The following is a 24,885-nucleotide window of genomic DNA, read 5'->3' as shown; positions in this document are numbered from 1 at the left end:
TCAGACTCTTAGGATCTCCCCCTCCACAACACATGCCACTAAATTAGTAAGACTGAGAGTGGGACTGCCGGAGTTTGGTTTTTATGCATGGTATAACTTCTTGGTTTTACCCAAGAACTCACTCTCTCAAATAGGGTTGATTCTAGGGGAGGATTTCTTGAGAAAGTATGGCTTCTAATGCGACTATTCCAGAGAAGAGATTCGATTCATTGGAAGAAAGAATTTTACTGTAATGAATCAGAACTCTAGAGATCAAGGTAAGGGAGGCATCCCTTTGGACAACAAACCTCAGTGCATAGAGGATGCTGAATTGACTAAGGAAAGGGAGAACCGCATGACTGGCACTCGGTCAAGATCTAATGAGATTGCCTCATCACAGGAGAATGAGAAACCTAATACTAGAAATACTGATGAAGTCGAGGAGTCAGATCAGATCATAAGCAAATCACATGTGAGAGACAGAATAACACCTACGAAGGGGCAGCAGAAGATGACCATGTCAGTCACACTTGTACATTTCAGAAAAGGCAGAATGAGCAAAACAAAGCTGTTTGCGTGTGCCAAATAATTGCTGAGGGCTCAGAGAATGCATCCTGGTCCAGGCAAAGGTTTGATTTCAGGCCTAGACAAAATGGAAGAGTCATCTCCAGAAAAAGGAGGGAAAACTAAAAGGAAAATTTTTAGAAAGAAAAAAAAAAAGGGGGGGGGGGCTTTGTTAGATCTTGAATGAGGACTCTTTCAACAAAAGAATCATTCATTCACTCAAGATTTAACAAGAAACACAATTCTGAGCTAGAAATACTTGTACTATTAGTTAAGAAAGCAAAATATAAAAGAAAACATGTTAGAATTACCTTAGAAAGTAGTAAAATATATAGGAGAAAATTGTATGTCTAAATAGAATTATATTGTTTAAAATTATTGATATCAAAAATATACTCTATGTAAGAATGTATGTCAAGTGCAAACAAAGGTCGCTAGCTAACTGCCCACGATGACGTAACACCTGAAGCGAAATCGTTCGCGGAAAGCGAATGGAACTCGCGTTCTACAAAAAGAGTGCTCATCAAGGAGAGAGGTATGACACCACTTCATAAGAGCGCATAGGAAGGCACCGTAAATAAGATTCGAATGCAGAAAGAGGGCGCTGTGACAGAGGATAAATACGAGTTCACGTGTGTTTGAACCCCCCGTTTTTTTCTGTTCCGGTTTTTCTTGTGTGGACCAGCAGTGCTGACTGATCAACGGTGCCAGACGGCAATCTCCTTCCTGGTTGCTAACTGAAGGAGTCGGGTATGCTATATGCGAGATGACGGCAGTTCTCCAAATTGGGCCATCGGTAAAGCTTTTGCCGATATTGAGATGGCAAAGGATTCATTTTGATGGCGATCGAGCTAACGACAGCAAACCATCAGATGAGTGAGTGTCCAGCAAAAAAAAGGTGGCCATTTCGTAACAAACACGACTTCCATGTGACAGCAATCTACCATACCAGAAAGATATTCCCTCACAAAGGCCGGACGAAAGAATTACAACATCTTCACGTCAAGGTGTTAAAGTACTGAAACTTTTTTACCTATGAAATAATTAAGTTCAGAGGAAAGAAGGAACAAGATTCTGACTAAGAAGAAAAATAACTTTAAAGTAACTTATGTGCTCAGTGATTTAGTGACTGTGTTGGACTGGTAGTCTGAGAACTTAAGATTGTGCAGTTCCTAATTTAATGTAAAGGGATCAAAATGACAGAAAGTTTAATTTAGAAATTGATCTTATATTTTGTGCTATGTGTGAACCGAATTCACCCCATGAAATGTGAATAGTATACTTGTCAGTTTGAATATTTCTTATTTGCTTAACTAGTGATTTAGTAATGATTTGCCTTTGACATGCTAAACTTAATTTTAATCTCTTTAGCCATTTAATAAATATGTTTTTCTATGTAAGGCTGAGTTTTGTCTGAGCATGAGACTGATTTTACCACTCATAAAACCATGGACCTATGCATAAGGGGAATATAAGGGGAGTTAAGAATATTTTGGCCATGACTGTAAGTTAAGATTATTTTAAGCAACTTAATTATTTTAATAAAGTTAGGTAACACTTGACCTCCGGAAAAGTTTCTTTGGACAAGAATTTTCTGTCTTAAAGCTCTGACTGGCGCAGCTAAAACAAACAAATATCATCAGAGCTTGAAAAAGGAAATGGGTCCCAGAGAGATTGTTTAGAGATTTATTCTTAGTTAGCACAGAAAAGATAATAGTAGTGAATTTATAGAAAAGCAATGACGTAACAGTATCTATTTCGTATTTGTGTAAACAAACAATACACTTAATGAAGATTTTTTCAGGTTTGTATTTATGATATGTATTGTATGTATTTGTTTTTATAAGTGACATGTTTTATTGTAGCTTCACGTTTATTTTCTGAATAATCTACCAGATAAGTGTCATTTCACTGAATAGCATATTATTTTCAACATACGGCCAAAGAAAACTAATAAAGAAGAGTAGAAGAAAATCACAATAGAAATTAAGAAAGAGATTGTGGAAAAATATGAGAAAGGAGTCAGGCAAAGTGATCTGTGTAAGCAGTATGACTTGTCCAAATCTACCATAGCTACAATTGTGAAGAAAGCTGATTTTTATAAGGAACTGGATGTGGCCAAAGGAGTATCTATCGTGTCATCTCGAAGAAATAAAGTTATGGAAGAAATGGAAACTTTACTACTCATCTGGATTAATGATATGCAACTGAAAGGAGATAATGTCTCAAAACATGATCTGTGTACAAGCTGAAACTATTTACAAAGATCTTTCGCAGAACTTGCCATCCACTAGCAGTAGCAAAGACATCGCCGAAGAGTTTAAAGCTAGCAAAGGATGGTTTGAGAAATTCAAGAATAAAACCAGTATCCATAGTGTTGTTAGACGTGGAGGTGCTAGTGTGGACAAAGAAGCCGCTGAAAGGTTCATGAAGGAATATCAGAAACTGATGGAGTCAGAAGGTTACAGACCAGAACACGTTTTCAACTGCGATGAAACTGGGCTTTGATGGAAGAAAATGCCTAAGAGAACGTTCATCACTAAGGAGGAAATGGCATTGCCAGGACACAAGCCAATGAAAGACAGACTAACTTTGCTTTTTTGTGCCAATGCCAGTGGCAACCTGAAGATAAAACCTCTGTTGGTTTACCACTATGAAAATCCTATAGTCTTTAAAAAGCAGAAAGTTAACAGGCACAAACTCAGCATTATGTGGAGAGGTAACAGCAGAGCCTGGGTAACCAGGAAATTCTTCTGTGAGTGGATGACTGAGGGCTTTGCTTCAACAGTGAAATGGTATCTACAAGAAAAGGTTCTGCTGAGAAAGTTCTTCTTATAATGGACAATGCTCCAACACATCTGCCACAGTTGGAAGAAGATTTGGATGAGTTTAATTTCATCAAAATTAAGTTCTTACCTCCTAACACCACATCCTACAACCAATGGATCAATATGTTATTTCCAACTTCAAAAAGCTTTATACCAAAGCTCTTTTCCAAAGATGTTTCGAAGTTATCACTGACACAGAATTAACCTTCAGGGAATTCTGGAAGAATCACTTCAATATTCTTCATTGTTTGCATATTATTAGTCAGGCATGGGAAGATGTTTCTGTGAGAATTATAAAATCAGTCTGGAAAAAGTTAGTGTCTGACTGTGTTTGAGGAACTGCATTGGAAAGACCTGAAAGCGAAATTGACATTGTAGATACAGTTGTCTTCCTGAACAAGACCATGCATTTGGAATTTAATGAAGCAGATGTAGAGGAGCTGACCAGCTACAGGAGTTAAGAAGATAGCAGGAAAAAGAAAGGGATGAGGAGGAAAAGCAAATGTCTTCAGAGGATGAAGAAGATAGCAACAAAAAAGGGAGCAATTCCAACAAGTGAAATAAAAAAATCTTGCAGCACTGGGGCGAACTGCAAGATATGATTAACAAGTGGCATCCAAATCAAGTTGTTTCTAGAGCCATCAATATCTTCAATGACAATGTTATTAATCACTTTTGAAGGGTGTTAAGGAAACGGCAGATTCAGTCAATGTTGGATAGGTTTTTTAAATCTTCCTCACCTAAGAGACAAAAAGAAGCAACAAATCGAAAATTCCTGAACCACAAAACCAGCCACAAGAAAATATTTTTTTTATAATTTAATGGAAGATGATTTTCATACTAATCATGTAAAACCAAAGATTTCATAAATAAAAATTAATATGTAATGGTATACAAAATGCATATTTATAGTGTAAAAATGCTCCTTCTCACTCCTCCATTTCTTCACATTTTCTTCATTTAGTTGAAAATAGTTATTTTATTTTATTTTTTTGGATTTTTTAAAATTTTTGAATCTGGGAACGGATTAATTCATTTCACATAAGATATACAGTAGTATCTCGCTAATCCGAACCTCTTTAGTCCGAATCCTCCAGTAATCCGAACTGCGGTTTGAAAGAAAAAAAAAAGTTTTATTTATTATGTATTATTATTTTGTGTGCTATTATTTTTATTTAATAATTATTATTTTAACTATTATTATTTATTTTATTATTATTACAGTACAGTATATATTTTTTTCATACTGTCGATTGTATGGTTATACTGTAGGCCTATTTTAATTTATTGTGTGTTCACGTTTGCTTTTTCATACTGAACAGTACGTACTGTATTGTCAGCATGAATCACCGCTGTAGAGCATCATGAAAAAACTGTGGCCTTCTAGAATTTACGAAGATAGAGTGATATACAAAAAGCGGAAAAAACTGTGGCCTTCTAGAATTTACGAAGATAACTAGAGTGATAGACAGATATTCAAAATGGGCATAATTTGGTTAAAAATATAAATCCAGATGTTGAAATTTCACCAACAGATTGTACAGAATGGATTACAGGCAGAACCGAAAGTGAATTCGAAATCGAATCAGATGCTGAAATTATAAATACGACACTACACAATGAATTAGCAGACGATAATGACGATAAAGAACTCTAAGAAAAAAAAGTAAAACACGAAGAAGCAGTTGACAGTTTTAATATGTGTACAGAATGGGCTAAGCAGAGTGATAAACCATTCCACAAAATTTTATTGCTAATGCAGCTCCGAGAAGAAGCATTCGAAAAAAGTTTAGCTTCCAAGAAGCAAAAGAAAATCAGTGACTTTTTTAAAAAGAAATAAAAAAAAACTTTTTGTGAAACTTTTTTGTGCGTTGTGTACAAGAAAGTGATATTTTTTATGCAAATTAAGTTATTACTGAACTATGCAATTTTATTAAATCAGAATCCTCAACAATACAGGTAAATATAAACTAAATAATTTACTAAAATTAACTTGCGTACTGTATTATTTTTTTAAGTTTTATATTAGCACACTAGCATTTTTCTATCAGTTAATTCATTTATTTACAGAATTAAATTGATGTACCATTAGAATCTGATTATTTTTGTCTTAAACGCTAGTTATTGTTGCCTCTTGGGGGGGGGGGGGGATTCGCTAATCCGAACTTTTCGCTAATCTGAACGAGCGCAGTTTTTATTAGTTCGGATTAGTGAGATACCTCTGTAATGGAAAATTGGGTTTCGAGATACATACTTTTCGAGACACAAACCGCGGTCAGGAACGAATTCAGTTCCTAAGTTGAGGTACCACTGTATATAAATAATCAATGCAGGTTTGGTAAAATTTATGAATTGCATCTTTAAATATGTTGGCATCAATATTCAATTTACTATTTCAATTCACAAAAAAAAAGGACAAAATGGCCATTTTAGAAAATAACTAAATCTTAAGGACAGAGCAGTAAAATAAAGGACTGTCCTCTTAAATAAAGGACAAATGGTCACCGTAATTATATAGCTCAATTAGTGGTAGAATTTTATTTGAAGTTAGCCTTTGTGATCTGTCATAATGACATCGAGAATTTCAAATGCAATAAAACAAACACTTATTTCGTGTAATTGTAAAATTGGACAATAGTTTTTAGTTAGATATTGTGTTTCAGTGCAACATATGGTTTTGCATGTTTTCTGTGGGAGGGGACAATAACAGTGCAATTAGAGACAGCTGGAATAAAAACGGCACTAACTAATGAATCACACTATTTTTAGAGAAATATATTACACAGACTGCAAAAGCTACTGTACCTTATTCAGGAATGCAATAAAACCACTTGTTTTTCTTGCATCTGCAGTATAATGGCTGTTGGGGAGACCGTGTTGTTACTGCAGGGAGCAAGTTATTATTGCCTCGACATGAACATGATTAAACATTTTTTGTGTGAGGTATATGCAAAACTTTTTAATGCCTTTTTTCGTAAAGTAAAATCAGGGGTGTGAGTTATATGCAAGGACAAGTTATATTCGAGTAAATACAGTAAGCATTTCGCTGACAAGTTGACATCCTTCTGCTGCTTCCCCTGCTCAGCTGACTTGTATGGTGAGTTAAAATGCATATTTTTCTCACTACTGTTTTTTTTTTCTTTTTCAAACCAACATCATTAAAATCAATTTAATAATACAATAATCAATTTTACACTGAATAGTACTATAAATTTAAATATAAATAAATATTATAAATAAAATATTATATAATATCATCATCATCATCAAATTCCTGACATGTACCCTCAAGGGGTGTACAGGCTATGATAGCACCACATGAAAAATGTACATCATTACTAACTTCCTATCTACAATTTTCCTCCAAATCAGTCTGTTATTTGTCAAGACGCCAACATTATCAGATCTTATATTTCTATCGTCTAAGGCACTTTGTACCGTATCAATCCACCTATATCTTGGTCTTCCTCTGGGTCGTTTTCCTGCCAACCTGGCAGAGAACACTTGTTTTGCTAATCTTTCCTCACCCATTCTGTTTAAGTGACCATACCTGAAATTAGCTCTTCTAACGCATTCCTGGATGCTGACAATGTCAAGTGCTTTCCTAATATCCTCGTTTTTAATATGATATTGCCATTGATACTGTCTCTTCATGCCTCTAATCTTTCTCAGGACTCTCATATCTGTGGTCTCTACTCTTTGGTCAAATGTTTTACTTCTAACCCAGCTCTCTCAGATTCGGGAGTCCTGAGAAAGATTAGAGGAAAGATCAGTAAAACATTTCAGCTACTTAGGCACGATTTTTAGTGAAGATGGTCAATTAAATATGGAATAAGAGAGAAATTAGTCAGAACACTGTCTTGTATACAGCTAATTTAGTGTTCTGACTAATTTCTCTCTTATTCCATGCGAATTTATTCAATTGACTTCCCACCATACTAGCACTTTTTTGATTCTGTTGTCTATTTCCATATTTAATTTACCATCTTCACTAAAAATCGTGCCTAAGTAGCTGAAATGTTTTACTTGTTCCACAGGTTCTCCATTGACAACACAGTTGACATTTTCAACGATTCTGCCTATTTTTATTGTCTTTGTCTTTTTAATGCTAACATTCATACCATATCTATTACAACAGTTATTCAATTTAGTCAGGGAATCTTGCAAACTTATAGCGGATTTATTTAGAAGTATAACATCATCCACATAAAGCAAAGAGCTGACATTAACATCTCTAATTCTGATATTATTTTTAATACCACTTTCCTTCATAATGTGATCCATATAGATAAAGAATAACAGAGGGGATAATGTACATCCTTGTCTCACACCAGATTTAACATTAAACCATCTTCCTGTACTTCCTTCAATTCTAACTGCTGATTTGCAACTCAAATAAAGACTAAGTATTGCTTGATATAATGCCCCATTGACACCATATAACTGTAGCGTATTGAATAGCTTCTCTCTTGGCACCTTGTCATATGCCTTTTCCAGATCGACAAAACTTAAATACAGATCTTTGTTATATTCTCATTCTTTCTCAACTATGTGTCGCAAAGTGAAGATCTGATCCTGACCGCCTCTATTTGGCCTGAATCCAGCTTGTTCTTCACCAACTTTTCTTCCACAATTCTTCTCAACTGTTTCTCAAGTATACTTGGCATAGATCTTGCCCGGAACACTCAGTAGGGAAATACCTCTGTAATTCTCACATTCAGTTTTATTTCCCTTTTTATATATGAGTACTATTAGAGCTCTACTCCAATCATCGGGATTGGAGTAGAGTGCAGCCACTGTAAGACTTTTATACCACCATATTTCAGCATTTCTGTCGAATATCATCTACTCCTGCTGCCTTTCCACATTTCAAGCCTTTGATGGCTTTTTCTACTTCAAGTACGGATATGTATTCCTGACTGCATGCCTATTGAGTATTTTTTTACCACTGTGCTATCAATGCTTGTTTCATTTAGCAATTTTTCAAAGTAATTACTCCACACTTCAAGGATATCTTTTTCTCCCATTTTCATGTCACCTTCATGATCTCTAACTCCTTTTACAGCACTCTTTCCTCTATTTCTAAGCTTCTTCAACAACTTCCAGAATATCTTACCACCTTCTTGATATTTATTTTCTATGTTCTTGCCAAAGTCCTCCCATGACTTTTGTTTAGCTAGTTTACACAGTGTTTAGCTTTCTTACATTTGTCTCTGTATTCTCTAAGAGCACAAGCTGACATTTGCCAGGAACTTTTGATATGCTTTCTTCTTTTCCTTCACTGCCTCTTTAACTTCCTGTGTCCACCAGGGAGTTTTGATTTTTCTATCCTTGCAGACAACCTCACCACATGCCTCTCTGGCTGAATCAATCAGGGTTTTCTTCGAGGCTTGCCACTGAATCTCCAAGGTTTGGTTCCTGTTCTCAAACTCTTTCATTTTTTCTTCAATAATCTTTGTGTATTTTAGTCTACAGTTCACATCTGAGAGCTGCTCAACTTTTATTCGCTTTAAAACTTTCTTACATGTTATTCTTTTCAATATGAAATTCAATTTTATGCTGCTCAAGACTAAATAGTGATCACTTCCGATTTCAAATCCTCTGTACACTCTGGTGTCCTGCACAAGGGAGAAAACATCACTATCAACAATAACATAGTCAATGAGACTTTTCTTATTCCTTGCCTCTTCTCTCCATGTGAATTTGTGCACATTTTTATGTTGGGACATGGTGTTAGTAATAACCAGTTCATGTCCTGAGCAGAAATCCAACAGGTATTTGCCATTATTATTAGCTTTGCCCTTTTTTCCAAATTTTCCCAAAACATTTTTGTATGTGTGACAATTACTTCCTATTCTGCTATTTAGATCCTCAACAAGGACCAACTTTTCCTTTTTCGTTGTGTCAGTAGCTTTTTCTAAAGCATCAAAAAATTCCTCCACTTCTACCTTAGTAGAACCTTATGTGGGACCATAGGCACAAATAAGTCTTATTTTTCAGTTCCCCTTTCTGATATTAGCCCAAATCACTCTACTTGGGACTGCCTGCCATTCAAGAAGATTAGCCTCGTATTTTGTGTTGAATACTATGGCTACTCCTTCTTTTCCTTGATTGTCATTGCCTGAATATAACATTTTGTATTTATAGCTCAGAAAGATCTCACCAGTTTTTGTCTTTTTTGTTTCAGTCCCCCCTATTATTTCGATCTGGTACTTATCTAATTCCTCGGCTAGCTCCATTTCTTTGCCATTCAGGCTTCTTATGTTGATAGTACCGATCTTTAACTCTGGTGATGTTGAGTTGGGGTGTATTTTCAGATTTATTCCAGTAGCTGACATTTCGCTGTTCGCCCTGGTTTCCTGGCGAAAACAACGGGTGCCTTGTTTAACCGGGCAATGTCCCAGCCATCATGAAATTTTGTCATGTTGTACCATCATTTTGTATTTTGGTTTAACCAATAGGAATACAATTTGTTCGGCAAAATCCCAAATTGGCAATCCATCCTCGTTCGTTCAGTATCCAGGTAGATACCCAACATGGTGCACCACGAGAAGGTGAGGATTGGACATTAGGTCAGAAGCCCTGGTCGGTTTTCTGCATTCCTTTAAAAGCTATGTGGAGGTCTCCTCTCAGTTATACAGCTTTGAGCCCCCCATTATATAATATAAATAAATAAATAAATTAATTTTCTATTCATTTTTCCTCCACTAAAAACTGTTTGCCACCACTGTTCTAGGCAAAGAAGGGATGCCTTGGTTATCTATGGAGCAGTTAGAAGAGAAGAACGAAGTTTGTCGTTAGATGATGATCTAATGCTAATATGATGATGAAATGGATAATAAGAGGAGGACGAAGCAAAAATGGATAAAACATGCAACCAACACCTATGATGAGAGGCTGTTTTTTTTTTTTTTTTTTCCTTTGATATTTGTCCTTTGTTTATGATAGGCTGTTTTCTTTTCTTGGATCACCCTGGCACACTTCCTAGAAAACCTTGATTAGACATAGGGTGGGAATTTCGAACAGAGTAAGGAATGAAAGTCTCACTTCCAATATGGGTTATTCCTGTAACAAGATCACAACAAGTATGTGGATCTGAAGAAAGAAAACAGTAGTCTGTCCATGTAAAGGAAGAACGAAAGTCATGAAAGTCCTCCCACTTGGCATTGTTGTAGTGCCAAAGTACATGAGGCTGTGAATGTCTCAGGGAAGGATGTTCCACTAGAGATGAAACTGGAAGAGATTGTGTTGTGAATTACCAAAAGAAGCAGTCGACTGAACAGTGTACCCTGAAGGAGAACTTGTTAAGAAGAGGTCCAGAGTTTTGGGTGAGTGAACAGGATTGTTATCAGGAATTCTGGTACAAAGATGGATTATCTGAAGACTACTGTGTCACTTGGAATTTTGTTCACTGTCCTTTGATATTTAAACCTTTTGCTGCACAATTTATTGTGAAGAATGAAATAACTTATTATTTTCATTGTTATGTTTTATTTACATAACTCATTGTTATGTAAACATACATACTGAATGAATCAGTCTGGTGACCTGACTCATTCAGACAGATGAAATTATGAAAATTAAATGCATTTGTCTTGTCATAGAAATCAGACAAATTTCAATAGTTTGTAATAAAAAATATAAAATAATGCTGCACTAATCAGGATCACTGAAACAAAAATCTGGAGTATTCTGACTAAACTGAAAGAGCTAACTTGGGGGTTTTTCAGGATGGATGCAAAAGGAAATTTTGTTGTTGCTTTGAGTGCTAAATGTTTAAGTGATGATGAAGTTAAATTAAGACAAGTCATGCTTATTTACATAAAGTATTTCATCTAGATTTTATGTCATCTTCAGAAGCAGAGAAGTGGTATTACTATCTAAAACTAAGCACCCTGTGCATTGTGGTATTAATATATTATGGCTTCTAAGTGTTAAGAAAATGTGACTAGTTCCTGATTGGTCTGCCTCTTCCACTTTATTGATCTTAATAGTTGGAAATACTGCTAATGCAGAGCAGCACCACTTCCTAATTTTAGGCAGCTTCTGGCAACTGCCATACTTGTTCAGGTTAAGTCTGTATATGCAAACAAAATTCACCAAAAATAAAAGGCAATTTATTAAACAACTCACCAAAAAGCAGTTTATGGAAAGAAGCAAATCATCAAATAAACAATTACTTCCAAACAATTCACTAAATAACATAGCTGAAAAAAAAGTTCATTGTTTGGTAATTCACCAAAGGGCAAATGATCAAAAATTACAAATCTTCAAATTGACAGTTCACTAAAAAATGAATTATAAGAATTATATTTTATATAGTTGTGCATGTCAAGTTTTTTTAGAAATATTCATTTTCAGTGTGTATGGCAAATTCCAATAACTAATAAATTAAATGTCTAATTTCATTCTTGCTTTGAAAATACATTAATCCAGTATGTTTAATGATTGTACTCATAATGTATTATTGCAACCAATGCTTGACATACCATGCAAAATCCTACTTGCCATGCAAAAAAAAAAAAAAAAAAAAAAATACTCAACCCAACATCCCTCCCCATTTTTTTAATAAAATGTCTCAATAAGTCAATATGAGTTTCATAAACCGATTTGATCAGCAGTGGTGCATCGGTGTTTTTTAAAGTTAAAAAGAAAAAAAAAAACATTTGGCCCAAGCATGCTAAACATGTTTCTTGCTCCTTAGGAGCAACAAACATGTTTAGCATATTTGGGCCAAAGAGACAAAACACAAATTACATTATCTATTTAGCATAACCAGAAGGTAGCAGTTAGTGCTTTCTGTTACTAGTTCTCAATAAATCTACCTTAAATCATTAAATCAATATGATGCCTAATGGAGCTTGAGGACTGTGATGAAATAAGTGACATCCTCAGGTTTGTTACATCTTGTACATTTATACATTGTTTAATTAAGGTGATGTTGTCTGGTTGGTAATATAGCTGAAGCAACTAAGGCTAACTAATGTATTATATTTAGTAATTGCATGTGTTGTTGTCTGGACAGTTTAACTGTTTTGCAAGATGAAAATCGCATGAGGGAAAATCCCTACCACCTTCATATGAAAATGACTTACTCAAGTTGAAAAGCTCAGATTTTTAAGTGTAATAAACAGGCATTTAAAAAAAAAAAAAAGTAATTGGTTGTAAATTGTATTATTGTTAGCAAAACTGTCTTTCAGTTAAGATTTTTAAGTGATTATTAACTGAAACCAAGTCACTGCTTAAACAATCAGATTTCTTGCTTTTCAATCAAAGTTCAATACAAGATAGCATACTTACACTACAATAACCATAATAACCCACAAATGATTAGTAAGGGGGCTCTTTCTCCACAATAAGTGTCCACGGTGAACAAAACCAATTGATATGGTAACTGAAAGATGAATAATGTCAACTGCACTTTGTTTTTCAAATAAACTTTTTTTTTTTTTTAAATAAAACCTAAAAATTATTCTTACAGTTTATCATTAGAAGAGATGATTCAGAAATATCTGAAATTATACTGATTTAATCTTTGATATAAAGAGATAACATGTTATGGAACACCCTAGATCAAAACATGTCTTTTGCAACTCTATTTTTTAATTAAAAAGAAAATAAAAATTTAATGAAATGATCATATATATAGTAGCAAACAACTTAATCCAAGCAGGCTGAATTTTCAAGTTTTTGGTTTTGGTTTGGTTTTTGTTTCAAATTTGTAATCATTTTGGTTTTAGTTCACTATTCTGGTTGAGTGTTGTATGTATTAACTATAGGAACTATCTCTATGATGTTTATTAATAGTGTAAACAAGCTGACATTCATAATGTTTTATTCATTTTGTGTAGATATAAAATGGATACATCTCCAAGAAAGCATTCAAAAATATGTACCCTTTCTCAGCACACATCCACAACTCTCAAAAACCAATTGCCAATGAGTGTGGTGTTGGTTTCTGTACTCTTAAAGCAATTTTAAAGAAGCTTAGGGAGACAGGTACCTATTCTTCTGACACAAAAGGAAAATGTGGATGAAAAAGAAAAACTACACTTATTAGTTAGGAAAGGCAAAATGAATCAAAAATTGTCTGCTGCAGACTTAAATAGAGATTTGGCAGCTAGTGGATTGATGTTTCTGACATGGCAGTCCATCGGAGATTGTTAGAAGCAGGGAGAACTGCCCACAGACCTAAAAAAAGAAACAACTGTCGATGAAAGCTATGCAAAAAAGAGGCTCCAGTGGGCAAAAGTGTTGTACAAAGATTGGACTGTTGAGAAGTGGAAGATCAGATGAGAGATATTTCTTTGTCCAAGAAGACCGAGTGCCCTATGTTCACAAATAAGTGGCTGAGAAGACTTCTCCCATCCACCTTCAATGAGCTCCTAAACACTCAGTTAAAAAGATGTTCTGATGATGGTGTCCAGGATCACTTTTGCCTGTTGACAGTATGATGAAAAGTGATCAACACATAACAATAGTGGAGAAAAGATTGGTTCCACAGATCCAGAAAGACGAAAAAAAACCTCTTCTTCCAACAGGATCTTGCTCCATGCCACACTTCAAAAAAAGTGAAAGAGTTCCTCAAAATTCACAACATCCAATTGCTTTAGTGGCCAGGTAACTCTCCTGACATTAACTTCTACAGTCTTCAACAGTTGCCATTCTCTATCAAGGTCTTCATAACTATTTTCTCCAATAACATTACGAAAATTTACAGCAAGTGGCATTATACTGTAAAAACAGTCTGATTTGCACATTTCAGGATTCAGCATTTTAATACAGGATCTTTGAAATTTATTCGTTTGAAAACTTGGCTACAGAACTTAACATAGAAGGACAAACATTCCACCTTGAAGTGTCTTATGTCTCTTTCTGGAACTTCACTCTTATCTAAACTCATTAGAAGGGCTTCCACTCTCACCCCCCCCCCTAGATATACATTTTCTATGTCTAAAAACTGACCACTGTTCAGCTGGATTTATCTTTTCAATTGGTGTATTTGTAACATATTGAGATTTCATGAAATATTTCATGATCATTTTCATTTTATCTCCTACTGATGAAATTAGAAGATGATATTTAGTGCCTTGGTAATCTAAATTTAGATTTACTACTGTTAGTAGGATGAATGCTAAGAAGAGAAATATGCCTTAATTAAGGGATTTTGTAGTGCAGTTAAAACTGATTTGGCTTGCTCAATTCCATCTTCTACTGTGCTCAAGATAAAGCATGAACCCAAAGCATCCCATTGTTCTACTATTCTTTGCACAACATCATGCATTGAGAGCCAACGAGTTTTACCCAACCTCAGCAAATTATGTAGTTTTAAGTTTGATAGTTCCTGAATTTGTTTAAATTCTGTAAATCTTTTCAGTTTCTTTTGTATGAAATTGTAAATATCTGCACACAGTTCTTCATATGAATTTGGTAGTTTCTTTGGTAGTTTCATGATTTAAGGTGAGCCTGAATGCCAGAATGTTGTCCCATCATAATTGAAGCATTATCAGCAGCAAAGCCTAATAAGTCTAATTAGAGCTTCAAACAAAGCTGAACTTGTTTCGTCACTAACATCAATGATATTTAAAAACAAATCCTCTGCTGATTTTGTGGAATCATCATAGTAACGAACCGCAACTGCTAGAGATTTATTTGCTGTAATGTCAGCTGACGCATCAATAATTAAAGAAAAATAAGTATTTTGAAGTTTTTTGAGATTTCATTAAGTAAATCTACAGCCAAAAGATTTTTTATAAGACAGTTACATTTAGTGCATCCAAACTGTATTTTCTTAGCAATTTCACTATCAGGGGCAATTGTTTTCAATAGAGTTGGAAGAGTATCCATAAGACTCAAAGGCAGATTGTGTTCTGCAACATATGAACATAATCTTAATTCTGCCTCTTTAATTTGTTTTTCCAACTGGCATTTGGAACTGGATTTAAACAGTGACATTATACCTGGTGTGCTTCTTTTAGATTCTACATTCTGCTTGTGTTTTGGAGTGTTTGCATGATGAATCATTAGACTTTTGCTACCATTAATGCTTTTATCACAAAATTTACAATAAGCAGTTTGTCCTTTACTTTTACCTGAACTGATCCATGATTTAAGAATAGGATCCTCCAACCAGTCTTCTTTGAATAATTGCTTATATGATTTTTTGATCTTTTTAGAAGAACCTTGTAAACCTGAATCTAAATCATAACTAGCATCATTTTCTCTTTTATCTGAATTACCTGTGCCATCTTCACTTTCAATGGCATGTTTATGTACTTTCTTAACTGATGCACTGCACTTTTTTTCCCTGAGATTTAGAATCAAATTTAAATTTAGAAAGTTTTTCTTGCCATTTGTCCATGTTTAAAGCAAAAATCTAAATAATAATATTTTTGATGAAGAAATGAACAAGTTTTTTTAATAAAATTAATAAAAACACTGGACTTCAAAACCCACTGTACTGAAGACACCTACGAGTACTTCAAATCAAACTACGACTGCGAGCAATGAATTGAAATTCGTACAACACTGATAGTATCTCATTGGTGAAGTTTGAAATTTTTTAAACACCTGACAGTTTTAAATATCCCGACAATTCCATTGTTGTGTGCTATATAATGATGAAAAATCAGAAGCTTTCACTGATGGCCTTGAGTTATGATGCAGCTCTAACTACACGCATGTGGACTTACTATTCATTGAAACAATTCAATGGTACATTCGTTGTGCACTTCACCACTCCAGCAGCTGTGAAAATATGTCATACTTCCCCTAAGGAAGTATATTCTGTTATCAGGAAACTTAATAACAAAAAAGTGCAGGACCTGATGAGATTTCCAACAAAGTAATAAAAGCACTCCCTCATAGAGCTGTCATGAATGCAGTAGCCATTGTTAATGCAATGCTAAGGTTCAGTTACTTCCCCACTCATTGGAAATTGGCAGACATAATCCTTGTTCACAAACCTGGGAAAGCACCTCAGCTCCCTCAGAACTACAGATCCATCAGCCTCCTATCATGCCTGGGAAAAAGTGTTGGAAAAATAATAATCCTTAACCATCTGCAAGAGGTGACAAACAACACCAACCTTTTCCCTAAAAAGCAATTCGGATTTCGTACAGGTCAAAGCACAATTCAACAGGTCTACAGATTAATAGAATGAATTACAACTTGGTTTAACTGGAAGTAACATAAAGGAACAATCTTTCTTGCTGTGGAAAAGCCTTTGATAAGGTTTGGCACAAGGCCTCATTTACAAATAACTGCTAATTTTCCATTATATCTCATCAAGCTCATTGATTCCTACCTGAAAAACCGGAAATTCCAAATTAAATTGCATAGGCGCCGATCCTCTACGAGAAGAATCACAGTAGGTATCCCACAAGGCTCCCTGCTATCCCCACTACTTTTCAACTTCTATATTGCAGATGTCCCAAGCACAGTATCAACCACAATAGCTTTCAATGCGGACGACATGGCAATTATGACCAGATCACTCAGGCCGCACATAGCAACGCAGCAACAAACCTTGAAAAATGGCTCAAGAAAATGGAGAATAGATATCATTGCTGACAAAAGCTCTGCTATACTTTTTACAAGAGAAACATCGCATCACGGGATAATTTAAATGTTCAATGTTGCTATCCCATGGCAAACCAAAGTCAAATACCTAGGGATACAACTAGACAGTCATCTCAGCTTTAATCCCCCAAATTTTATATGCCTACAATTAACTAATTTAACAATTGCCCAGCTCTATCCTCTCATCAACTGGAGAAGCCAAGTTAGCACCGAGAACAAGCTGTGCAAATTTTTACATAATGGGATCCAAATTACGCTGTGCATCAATAAAAGGTGGTTACTCATATTGAAATATTTAATTTTCCCACTTGTTTTCATTGTTGTAATGATCTTATAATGTGCGAGAAATGTTTGAATAATGAAGAATATATTTTCATTGGCTACTGCCAGTCAGATTACGTGAGTATGGGGGGGGGGGGGAGAAGGTTAGCGAACAGTGAAAGGAGGAGGGAAAAAAGAGAAATCATGCTTGTGTCGCTGAATGTGACATATGGGGAGGTGGGAGAGGAGAAAAATATTAAACTCATATGTCTAACTCTCATATTGTTGTTATTATTATTCGGAAGGAAGAAAGTACTAGATCTGTTGGTGAACATACTAGAACACTAAAAATTATAAAAAGTCCTATATGTGGTCACCCTGTAAGGAACTTGAAACGTCGGAAAGGTGTATTTTCTGTAAGAGAACTCTCGGTCGGTGCGTAAAGTATTTACGAAAATAAAGAGGCAAAAGGCTTCACTTCAGCAATGCAAAATTATATAAATCAAGTGGATATTAAATCCAGCATTATTTCAAAGCCGAATACAGAAACTATAAAAGTTTCATATGAAATTGACCAGAGAGCTTACTGCAATACACTCTTGTATTATATGGATGCTTGGGCAGCGATCATGTTTCCTATAAGGTCTGTGCTAGAGCAAGATGAAAAGACCCCCCCCCCCCCTTCAGAGCTTCGAGTCCTTTTATATCATCGCTAATCCTTTGTTCTTCTGATGTAGTTTCCAGGATTTCCCACAAGCACAATGACGTCACTTCGGCTCCCTCCATTCTTCTTGGAGGCATATTTCTATATTCGCAGCATGACCTTGCGAACTTTTTTTTTTACTTCTTCATCGCTATAATCCGGGTTAATCCCTTACTTTCCATTTTACATGTACTTCAATATACATTAATTATGCATTTTAACAGTAGAGGTATAACATTCATTTTAATACATTATAATTTCTAAATGTTTGGAAACCTCTGTAAAATCGATCTCGTAAATTTAATGACAAATTTAATTACAAATTTTATCATGAGAGATTTTACAGCATATTATATTATATGATGAATATTAAATTCATTGATAAATTTGGTAATAATAATCACAACTAAATAATATATTTAGTTGTGATTATTATTATATTTAATTCAAGTGTTCTTCTTTTGATTCTACAGGATTGTCATTTCAGAAATAAGCCAGTCATTATTCTCTCTCTCTATCTCTGTCTGTAGTTTAACATTTTTTTTTTTATCTAGCATGCATTTTTTACATCTGTGTTTTCAAGAGTCAAGACTCCTATTTTTTAATTAATTATTATTATTATTATTATTTTATATGTTTATATTAAATACTTTATATGTTTCAAGTACACAAATATTTTAATTTTTTTATAACTGAGCTTCATTTATTAAGAACACAACATATTGACCCTGAAGTTAATGCACTATCATGGATAGAAATTATGGATAAATAAAATAAATAAATATAGTGTTATTTTACGCCACAACTGTCTTTAAATATAAGTTGGACATGTGGGGGGGGGGAATAACATACACACATATTAATAATATAACAAAAATGGCACAGCATCTGTAATGTCAGTGCATCTGTAAGTGTATGATCTTGAAGAGGGGAAACTAGTTTCCAAAAGTAGTTGTTTTTATCATGAACAACAACTACATGACCTTTCTCAAGTTTGGTATATGTCCTTATTGCATTTTAGAAATGATAAAGCCAGAAAATCATTTTTTGATAATTTGCTGTGAGGAGATACTGATTTGAATAAAATATATGCTACTTGAAATCCGATTTTACTAGCAAAGGAATATGGGAGGTTATGAAGGCCTTTATCTATACTAAACATAAAGTTCACAATAGGAATAGTTTTTGGAGATATAGCATAATCTAACCCTTTCGACAATATTGAGATTTCTATGTTGGATAAAGGATGACTGAAATATGACAGTTCTTGAGGAGTCAATCTGGTTGTTAAGCAGAATATTCTGCTTATTCAAAAGAGAGTGAAATTTCTGAATATGACGTTGTTTAACAGTCATGAAAACTTTTTCTGCAGGAAGTCTGAAGAAATCTTATAAATGATATTGTATTTCTTCAACAGATAAAACACTAGATAATTCCATTGTAATAGAATGAACACTGCATCTGATAATGAAAGTTTTTTTTTGCCCTCAGCAAAAATCATTGTCTTAAACTTTCTCAGTTTTGTGAAATGATCTTAAATAATACTTCTCACTCACGTGTTTCATAAAAATAATTAATTATTTAAATTTTATTATTCCTTCAATTCTAGTAATGTAGATGAAGTTATTCTCTTGTAGTTTGATAGTGCACATAATGTCATGTGCTTTCAACTTATTGTTTGTTTTTGTGTTTATCTCTTCCTACTGTGTTGAAAATGGCTATGAAATGCAGTCAAAAATTCTACAAAAATAAATAATAAATTAATGTAAATGGCATCCATATTTATTTATTGTTATTCTAATGTCTTCCTACTTACATCTTAATTTTCAAATATAATCAGTTTGTCATTATAGGGCAGGAAATGCAAAGGATGATGTGGATGATATGTACTGGTAAATAAACTCAATGAGTAGAAGGCAATAATTATTATGTGGGACTTCAACCATAGGGCAACAGATTGGAAGGAGGAGAGACCACACAGACAGAAGGTAATGAAATTTATTTAGTTACTTAGGAATGATTACCTGAGTCAGCATGTGATACAGTGTACTAGAGGACCAAGAGTGCTTGACCTTGTAAATGCATCAGAGGATTTGTCTATAACCAAGGTGGCTATATAGCTGATAAATGGTGAGAGCAACTATGCAGTTGTGAGCTGGAAGGTGGAATTTTCAGTAAAGAAGCATTATACAGAAGCAATCTCCTGAACTCAATAAAAAATATTTCCTTAAACTTTCTAAATTTTGCGAAGTTATCCTAAATAATACTCCTCACTGACATGTTTCATTAAAAAAATTGTAATTAATTATTTAAATTTTATTTGTATTTTATTCTTTGAATTCTAATGGTGTAGATGGAGTTATCCTTAATGGGGATTTAAACTAACACAATTATCTCTGGGGTAGTTCCCTTCTTGAACACAGGAAGCAAACTTTCCATATCCCTATCCAAACCAACTGCTGTTGACTTATCTGCCTGTTTACCTTCTCTCTCTACTCACTGTTTAATTCAGAAACTGATGAAAACTTATTTGGAAATGATAATTTTCCCATGATATCCACTTTTTTTTTTTTTTTGCATAGGCAGCCATGTATTTCTCAGAAAATAGAGCAAACTGACTAGCTTTTTCTTCTTTAGCAAAATTTGATTCTCTGATGGTCTGATCATCTCCTGTAACCGATGTAGTGAAAAATGTCGCAATGTATTACTCGAGCTACCATAACTGCAATTCTTGCAAAACCTACTCAGTTTCCACTTTCTCAAAATTATGGGGGGAATGCTGATTGCACAGCAGCCAAAGAACTCCAGAAGAAAGCTTAGCGTATCTTTCACAAATATCCCACAATGACAAACCTCATTGCTTTCAAACCTTCCTCAGTCAAAGCAGGAAAAATCCATCATTAGATCTTAAATCCAAAACACATCTTCTCTAATGTTTGTTTGTCTGCTGTTTGTTTCTCTAACAAGAGCAACAAACAGCAAAGAAAAAAGTCTACAATCGGAAAAATGAAGGACTGATACCATTTGTCCACTTTTGATTCTTGAACAACATGGACAGGGCTGCGCCAACCTGAGGGTGCAAGGCGTGCACCGCACCCAGGCGGTGTGAACTGAAGTCAATTGACACCAGGCGGTGTCAATTAAAGTCAATTGACACCAGGCGGTGTCAAAATTTAACACAACATTAACTAATATAATATTAATTACCCTTACTTTTAGATGTCAGATGGGTGGCCGATAAAAGTTTGCACCTGGGCGGCAAATACCCTTGGATATACATGATGTGATCATGGATATACATCTGCTGACCCAGCAGTCACTGACACTCTAGGGAAATTTTTCCCAAAAAATCAGCAATTTGTTATTATTGTATAATAACAAATTGCTGACCAAGAAACATCAAATTATTTTCTCTTCGAGTGGTACAGAAGAGCAGAATACGCAATTCACTTTCAAGATGAAATTTCTTTTTTTTGTGAATGGCCTTGCTTACATGTTGCCCAATTGCTGTTGGACCAGATAGCATCCATTATGAGATGAACAAACATCTGTTGCCATCTGCCATGGATCACCTGCTGTATATTTTCAAAAGAATTTGTTGTGAGGATGTGGATACCTGACAAAAGGTGTCTTTTGTCAGGTATCCTTTCTTGAACCAGTAAAAATTCAAAATCGCCAACAAACTAATAACTAACTGCTCTGATCAGTTTCTTGTGAAAGATTATGAAAAAGCTGTTTGCTGTTATGGTTTATGGAAAGAAACAACTATTTTTATTTTGCTTCTGCAATCAACACTCAACACTGATCTAGTATGGCTGCAAGTATCTATCAGAGATTTCATGCATTAGAGATCCATTTTCTTTGACAATGCTTGGAGATTTTGGAATATTGAAAGACCCACACAACTTTGATAACTAAAGGAGAACCTCCCTCTTTTTGTCCAACCAAATCTTCCAAGTCTGAATGGGGACCACTTTCTCAAATGTATACCTAAGAGGAGGGAGAACACTGTGATGTTTTGCTTTATCCTCCATCAAACCATAAGAACTGCAAATGGGCCATTTCTCTCTCTCTTTACCAAACCCTAATCTATGTCAATGAACTGCTCGTCATTTTGATGTCAATAGTTGTCTCTGTTATGCACTACCAAAATAAAATCCCTGCCAATCCATCCCATAAGGCTAATTATATTTTGTCCATAGTGGAATCTGTACAACACTCATCAGATTGCAGTATGACCCTCTGGCTTGTGAATAAAACTCTTAGAAATTCTAGATATTAGACAAGACAATGCTGTGCAGACACCATCAAATCTACTACTACTACTACTGCTGCTGCAGCATTCATATATACCTCCAAGCAGCTTTTCTTCTCCAGGATATCCAAATATTCCATCCCTCCTGTTGTTTGCCAGCAGCCTTTCAAGCTGATAGAAAGGAATATTCTAGGTTGTTCTATTTTCTAGGTTGAATATTCTAGAGACTATGATTCTGAACAGATGGTTCAGAATCATAGTCTCTAGTGAAATCTAGCATATATGATGTTATCCCAGAAAACATATCTGCTGAAATCCCACTAGAATGTAACAACTTCATTGCTGAGATGTATGCAGTAGAGCTTGTCTTAAACTACATTAGATTGCAATGCATTTTTTATATATATATATATATATATGTGTGTGTGTGTGTGTGTGTGTGTGTGTGTGTAGATTCACAAAGCTCTCTACAGCCAACAAAAAAGTCATATCCAGCATGTCCTCAATTATGTAAGTTACATTTGGACATGCACTTTTGTAGGATCCCAAGCCATGCTGGAATTAGGCAAAACAAGGCTGCAGGTACAGGAGCTAGGTCAGCTTACCTCTCAAGCTTTCACTATCTGCCTGTCCCCTACACAGATTACAGGCAGAGAATAAAACAAACTTTTGTTCTAGTGGCAGTTTAAGTCTACACAGGGACTATAAAGAGGAAGTTGTCATTGCTCAGCTCCACATAGCTCATAGTCATCTTACACATTGAGTGATCAGTGTGTAAGATCACTAAGATCACCCTCCTATTGAGGAGATGGGATGATGACATTCTTTTTATGTTAGGCTCATACACGAGAAGTAAGTGTCATGTATGGAACGAGGTTTGAGTATGGAGGCACTTATTCACATTACATTTGAAGGCCTGTGTATTGTACTCCTTGAGAAACACATAGGAGAGAAGGCTGTTCCAGAGTGTAACAGCAGTAGAAATGAAAGAGGAAGAGAAACTTGTTCTATGGGTTAGGAGTTGAAGGGATGTTGGGTGGCAGCTGCATGCATTTCAACAGATTTATTAGAGAGAGAGGGGGAAATATTGATGCTAGTTCTGATGAACTTTTTTGCCACGGAAATATTTATAGAAGATGCATGCAGTGGATACTAAACACTTATGTGAAAGCATTTTGAGTGAGTCGTCAGAGATGGGTTGTTAATTAGTCTGATTGTTCTCTCTGTATAGCATTGAGCATTTTTAGAGAACTCTTGGGAACATCATCCCAAATGTATGAGAAGTACTCGATGGGTGGGTAGATTTGTGATTTGTACACGGATAACAATTCAGAAGTAATGTTTGAAAGTGAAATCTTAATGTTTTACACAATAACTGTAATGTATTTATGCCAAAATTGATACCAAGGAGAATAATCTTATCTTGCTTAGAGATCTGAATGTTGTCAAAGGTAGGGCTGACAAAATATAGTTATTTTTGTGGGAAATGACGTAGAACTGTGTTTTGTAGGCATTGAAACTGGTAAGATTTATGAAGTCCCATTGAAGAATGGTTTGAGACCAAAATTTACAGTTGCAGATACACTTGCTCTCTAGGTTTTGGTAGTTTATTTGATGCAAGGTTTGCCAAGTGGGAAGAAGGAGGAATGTGATGTGGTGTGCTGTCTTCAGTGATACTGTGTATTGTATTGGTGATCAACTAGAGCAAGCTACTAATGTGTAGAAGGAAGAGAGCGGATGAGAGAACAGAACCTTGATGGACACCCAGTATTTTGCATAGCTAGAAGACATGGAACCATCATACGAATGTGTCCAGTGAGAAAATTGGCAACATATTTCTAGAAGTCACAGGACAGACTATATGATGGGAGCTTACTTAAGAGACCTTTGTGCCAGACCTGGTCAAAGCCTTTGAAATATCAAGTAATCCACTTGGGATTCATCAAACTTTTCCATAGTACTTATTCCAGAGGTGGGTGACAGGGTTGAGCAGATCCTCTATTGATTGGACATGGTGGAACCCATACTCTTGGTCATTTATTAGTTGAGTATCTTTAAGGTTAGGTGAAAGTTGGGTGTTAATGGTTCTCTCCATTACCTTGAAGAGGATTGAGGTGAGCGAGATTGGGCAGTAGTTTGATGGTAAGGATTTATCACCTTTCTTAAGAATGGGTCGTACAAAGGCTAGTTTCCAGGGTGTAGGATAGATACAATTGGAATAAGAATTCTTCAGGAGCATTGGAAGAATGCTTTCATGACTAGAGGACACTTTTTTAGTATCTAATTTGGATAGGATTTTTCTGATGGAAGATTAGTCTTGGATATTTGGAATTGTTGGGGGACATTTAAGGATCGGGACTAGCACCTTCCTACAGCTTTATTCTCTCTTCAATCTACTATCAGAGAGAAACCCATGTTTGCATTGTATGGATATGATCCTCTTTTTTCCTTCAGATGTCATGTCTCATAATCTGATTATCAGATATCAAGGTATTGATGAATTTTTAAGGGATATGGTACAGAAGTTTAATGCATCTTGGGCAGTAATAAAGCAACAAAGTGAAATCTGAAAAAAGCAGATACTTTAAATAAGTTCAGAAAGGAAGAAAGTTTAGAAGACAAAGATTTGGTCTTAGTACAAGACTATGCAGATAAAAGAAAAAGGGGCAGTTTAGGTGCCAAAACCTCTGGACAATATAGAGTTCCTGAAAGAT

The 24,885-nt window shown here is 35.1% G+C and overlaps 1 protein-coding gene across 1 annotated transcript in view; it reads right to left on the bottom strand.

The window, feature by feature from the left end:
* l(2)k05819 (transmembrane protein 94-like protein l(2)k05819) overlaps positions 1 to 24,885 on the bottom strand; it is a 740,582-nt gene that overhangs the window by 32,438 nt on the left and 683,259 nt on the right. The window contains exon 24 of the mRNA XM_090398052.1: positions 12,672 to 12,765. Coding sequence (XP_090254178.1) covers positions 12,672 to 12,765 — 94 coding nt within the window. The remainder of the gene's footprint in view (positions 1 to 12,671; positions 12,766 to 24,885) is intronic.

This window comes from Typopeltis vanoorti, chromosome 9, assembly GCF_054136105.1.
Source record: "Typopeltis vanoorti isolate ZY-2024b chromosome 9, IOZ_Tvanoo_1.0, whole genome shotgun sequence".
In the NCBI taxonomy this organism is placed as follows: Eukaryota; Metazoa; Arthropoda; class Arachnida; order Uropygi; family Thelyphonidae; genus Typopeltis; species Typopeltis vanoorti.
The sequence above is the reverse complement of the archived record's forward strand: the minus strand, read 5'-3'. Positions and strand labels throughout refer to the sequence as shown.